We start from the raw sequence: 4234 nt of genomic DNA, 5'->3' as shown, positions 1-4234 counted from the left end.
GCTGCACGGGGCCGCGGGCGGGTGGGGGGGAGCCGTGGAGGTGGCCGAGCTCCAGGACCGCGTCCACCTGCGCGCCACCTACTACAGCTACGCCAGGCACCTGGAGGCCAGTGCCGACTGCAGCCTGGCCCTCCTGTAGTGAGTGCCCGGTCGGGCAGGCCTGCTCCCTGGGGCCCCGCTGGCAGTGCTGGGTGGGCGCCACGGCTCTGGGTTCACCAGGAAGTCTACCGCAAGAGCCAGGCCCCTGCACAGGAGCTCCCCTCTCTCCTTGGCTTCAGTTCTGACCTGTGCCCATGTCCACTGCTGTGGCAGGGGTGAGCTGGGTGCCCCACAAGGACAGGTGGCCTGAGCAAGGCACCCTTTCCGAGACAGGACTTCTAGAGCACAGCCCCCATCCAGACCCTGCGGGGAGCTCCACGCCGCTCTGCCACTGCCTCCTCCCTGCCCACCTGGCCGGCATGGGGTGAGACGGACAGGCGTGAGGCGCTGTCTCCCTCCACAGCTACGAGAAGTCGGACACCCACCGCTTCGAGGTGCCCCGGATGCTCTCCCAGGACCTGCAGTCCCTGGAGCTTTACATCAACCAGCGGAAGGACAAGTGAGTCCCTGGGCCCGTACCTCCAGGGAACACTGGGATGCTGGGCTTCCTCCTCACCTCTGGCGCCCTGCCGGGTGGCGGTCACTCAGTGGACGTGGCCCTGACAGCCTGTGGTTTCTGGGGCCCCTGCAGGACCCTGTGGCGCTGGTGGGCGCAGCACCTGGAGAGCCAGGCAGAGATGGAGGCCGCGCTGCACTACTACGAGCTGGCCCAGGACCCCTTCTCCCTGGTGCGCGTCCACTGCTTCCAGGGCAACGTTCAGAAGGTGCGCGGGTGGGGCGGGGCGCGGTGCGGCGGGGCGGGGCGCAGCGCGGCCTGGCAGAAGGCAGAGCCGCTTAGGTTCTCGGGCGTCTCTCCAGGCTGCCGAGATCGCCAACGAGACCAGAAACTGGGCGGCGTCCTACCACCTTGCCCGCCAGTACGAGAGCCAGGAGGAGGTGCACCAGGCCGTACACTTCTACACGCGGGCGCAGGCCTTCAACAACGCCATCCGCCTATGCAAGGTAGCGCCGGGCAGCCGGGCACCTGGGTGCGGCGCGTCCTGGCTGTGGTCAAGGCCCCTGGGGAAGTGCACCCGGCCGGGCAGACCCCTGTGCCACTGTGCGCCTGTCTAGCTCAGTGCATCAGGCACACGCTTGCCCAGGGCTGGCGGGGGCCGTGGTGCGAACACCCCGTCGGGTACCGCCTGTCTTCCCACGTTCTCTGTCTCTTGCTCGTTGAGGGGGTACTAGCTCAGGTCTCCCTGACGGAAAAATGCGCACGTCAGGTGTTGCACTGTGCAGAACAGAGTAAGAGCATCTGAGGACCCCAACACAGGCCAGTGCGGGCAGGAGGGTTCCCGCATCGATTGAGCCATGACTCCGCAGACTCCCTAGTGACGTGAAACGAGGGGTGGATGCAGGCGGGCCACATCCCAAACACGCCTGGGCGTGGGGGCACCAGGCAGGAGCCGCTACCAGGCCGCCCAGCTCCCACAGGAGCACGGCCTGGACGAGCAGCTCATGCACCTGGCCCTGCGGAGCGGCCCGGAGGACATGGTCGAGGCAGCCCGCCACCACGAGGAGAAAGGCGAGCACATGGACCGGGCCGTCACGCTGTACCACAAGGTGAGGGGCGAGCCTGCTGTCCCGGCCGGGGCCTACGGGGCGCCGCTCACAGTCCCCTGCCACCCACAGGCCGGCCACTTCTCCAAAGCCCTCGAGCTGGCCTTCGCCACCCAGCAGCTCACGGCCCTGCAGGTCATCGCAGAGGACCTGGACGAGAAGGCGGACCCCGCGCTCCTGGCCCGCTGCTCGGACTTCTTCATTGAGCATGGCCAGCATGAGAGGGCGGTGGGGCTGCTGCTGGCTGCCAAGAAGGTAGGTATGGCTGCCTCGCACACCCGGCATGGCTCCCCGGCTGCGGCAGTGCTTCCTCGAGACAGCTGCAACTGCACACAGCTGGGGCCGTGCGGTCCCGAGAGCAGGACCCCGTGTCGAGCGCCCAGACCCTGCTCAGGCGGGACCCAGGCACACCCTCAAGGACCTGGGAGTCAGCTCACCTGTGCACACGGGCAGCACAGCTCCAACTCACAGGCTCAGCAGCACTCGGCGTGGTCCCCCACCAGCCTCCCAGATCGTTGTGTCTCACAAATGGAAACCCTGTCCCACTGCACATCTGACTGGGTGTCGTTTAGCACAAGGTCCTCAAGGGTACTGACGCGGTAACAGGTGCAACGCCAACCCTCCACGGCCAAAGGCACTCCCTCGTGCGGACAGACACGTCCGCTCATCCGCTCCCCTCAGTGGGTGTGGCACTGCTGTGAACAAGGTGTGCAGGTAGCCCTCGACGACCCCCTGCAGTGACTTTGGCTTTGACCCGAGAGGAGCTGCGTGCCTGTGGCCCTGCGTGGCCCGCGAGGAGCTGCCGGGCTGAGCGCTGTGCCTACGTCCATCCTCGCCAGCTGCCTGGTCTCCCGCCTCCCCACACCCGTTCTTTTCATTTTGTCTAAAAGGGGGAAGTCTTTTTTTTTTAATTAATTTAATTTTATTGATTGTTATTATTTCTAAATTTGATGCGAGAGAGAGAAAATGCGAAAGCAAGCCACTAGGTCTGGGACTCAAATCACAGTTGGCCATGTGGGAGGCCAGCGCCCCGACCACACCACCTGCCAGCTCCAAGGGGGCAGCGTAACGGGCGTGTGCACCGACCTCCGTGGGTAGGAGCGTGCCCCTTGCAGGAGCGCGAGTGGAGACGCAGAAAGTGGTCCTGCCGACGGTCGGCCTGTGCAGGCTGAAGCATCATGGTCTTGCGGCCCGGACTGCACACGGTGTTGTCCCTGCTCTTACCAGTAGAGTGATGCTTGAGCAGGAAAAAAGGACATTCCACTCACGGCTAGAAAGAGCTGACAGCAAGCCCAGGGCGTGGTCAGGGCGGCTAGATCCTGCATGGCCAACTGCGGTTTCAGTCCCAAACCTGTGCTTTGAAGACACACCAGGCGCGTGTGCATGCGTGCCCCATATCCAGAGAACAGAGGAGAAGGGACAGGGTGTGGCCATCCCTTTTTTATTTTTTTGGAGACGTTTTTGCTATAGGGCGCGTGCGCTTGCCAGAGAGACAGGAAGCGACAAATTACCCCCTGGGGGGATGGCCACGCCACAATCCCTTCTCCATTCTCCTCTTGGGATCTTGGGCACGCACGCACACGTGCCCGGCGTGAGTTTAAGCCACTGGGTCCGGGACTCGAACCGCAGTCGACTACATGGGAGTCCAGCGACATAGCCCTGGGAGACGCGGGGAGTCCCTCTCACCTCCTGCATCCGAAGGGTGGGTCTCAGTATAGTTGCGATCACCCTGTGCTGTCTTGTACAAGCTCATGGGAGGGGAGGCTTTTCCTAAGGACTCAGAACCCCAAAGCCACAACGGGAAGGAGTGGTGGATCCAGCCCTAGTACGAGTCGGAAAACCCCGCAGAAGCAAGCACGCAGCGAGGCAGAGATGGGGCGGCCACGCTGCCGCCCAGGGAACTCTGCACATGGCAGGCCCCCAGGAGCGTATAGCAGGAAACAGGTTGGCAGCTCGTGAATGTCAGATTCCACCGTGTTCGTAGCGAGAGGAATCCAGGTCAAACCCAGGAGCCGCCACGCAGCATGAGCCGGACGGAGTGGTGAGCAGTGGGGCAGCCCTCCAGGTGGGCACAGGGCGAGCCTTAGGCTGCTCCAGGGGAGCTCCACCCCAACTAGGCCACCCTTTCCTTGATCACATCTGGATGACCCGGCGGACAGGTACGAGTGCTGTGGGCACAGGACATGAGGTCGTGACAGCGAAGGCGGCAGCCTTGGGGGGCCGTCTCAGGAAGGGTCATGCCTGCAGGTGGGACGTAGGCCGGCCTCCCGGGCTCAGGTGGAGTGGCCCCCAGATAAGAGTCTGGCCAAGAGATTTGTGCTTAAGGAGAGACCGTAAAACTTTTCTTAACGTTTTCAGACGATGCCAACCGTGAGAGAAGGCCGCACGCGCGCACCTCGGCCCCACAGAGAGTGGGCATATGTGGCCGCACCACTCCTGCCGCCTCCTCAGCTGCCAGGAGTGGCGCGGGACGTGGCTTCCCGGAGGGCCTCGGCCTGAGTGGCACCCCGTAACGGCTGCCCTCGGCCTGTGT

At 64.1% G+C, this 4234-nt stretch overlaps 1 protein-coding gene across 1 annotated transcript in view; it reads left to right on the top strand.

The window, feature by feature from the left end:
• Positions 1 to 4234, top strand: part of IFT140 (intraflagellar transport 140) — a gene marked incomplete in the record, with an annotated part of 90850 nt that overhangs the window by 80568 nt on the left and 6048 nt on the right. Inside the window, 6 exon segments of the mRNA XM_027771038.1 lie at positions 33 to 138; positions 503 to 598; positions 731 to 863; positions 958 to 1101; positions 1576 to 1704; positions 1774 to 1956. Coding sequence (XP_027626839.1) covers positions 33 to 138; positions 503 to 598; positions 731 to 863; positions 958 to 1101; positions 1576 to 1704; positions 1774 to 1956 — 791 coding nt within the window.

This window comes from Tupaia chinensis, unplaced genomic scaffold (genome assembly GCF_000334495.1).
Source record: "Tupaia chinensis unplaced genomic scaffold, TupChi_1.0 Scaffold000178_1, whole genome shotgun sequence".
NCBI lineage: Eukaryota > Metazoa > Chordata > Mammalia > Scandentia > Tupaiidae > Tupaia > Tupaia belangeri.
Note: the sequence above shows the minus strand (reverse complement) of the source record. Positions and strands in the feature narration are given on the sequence as shown.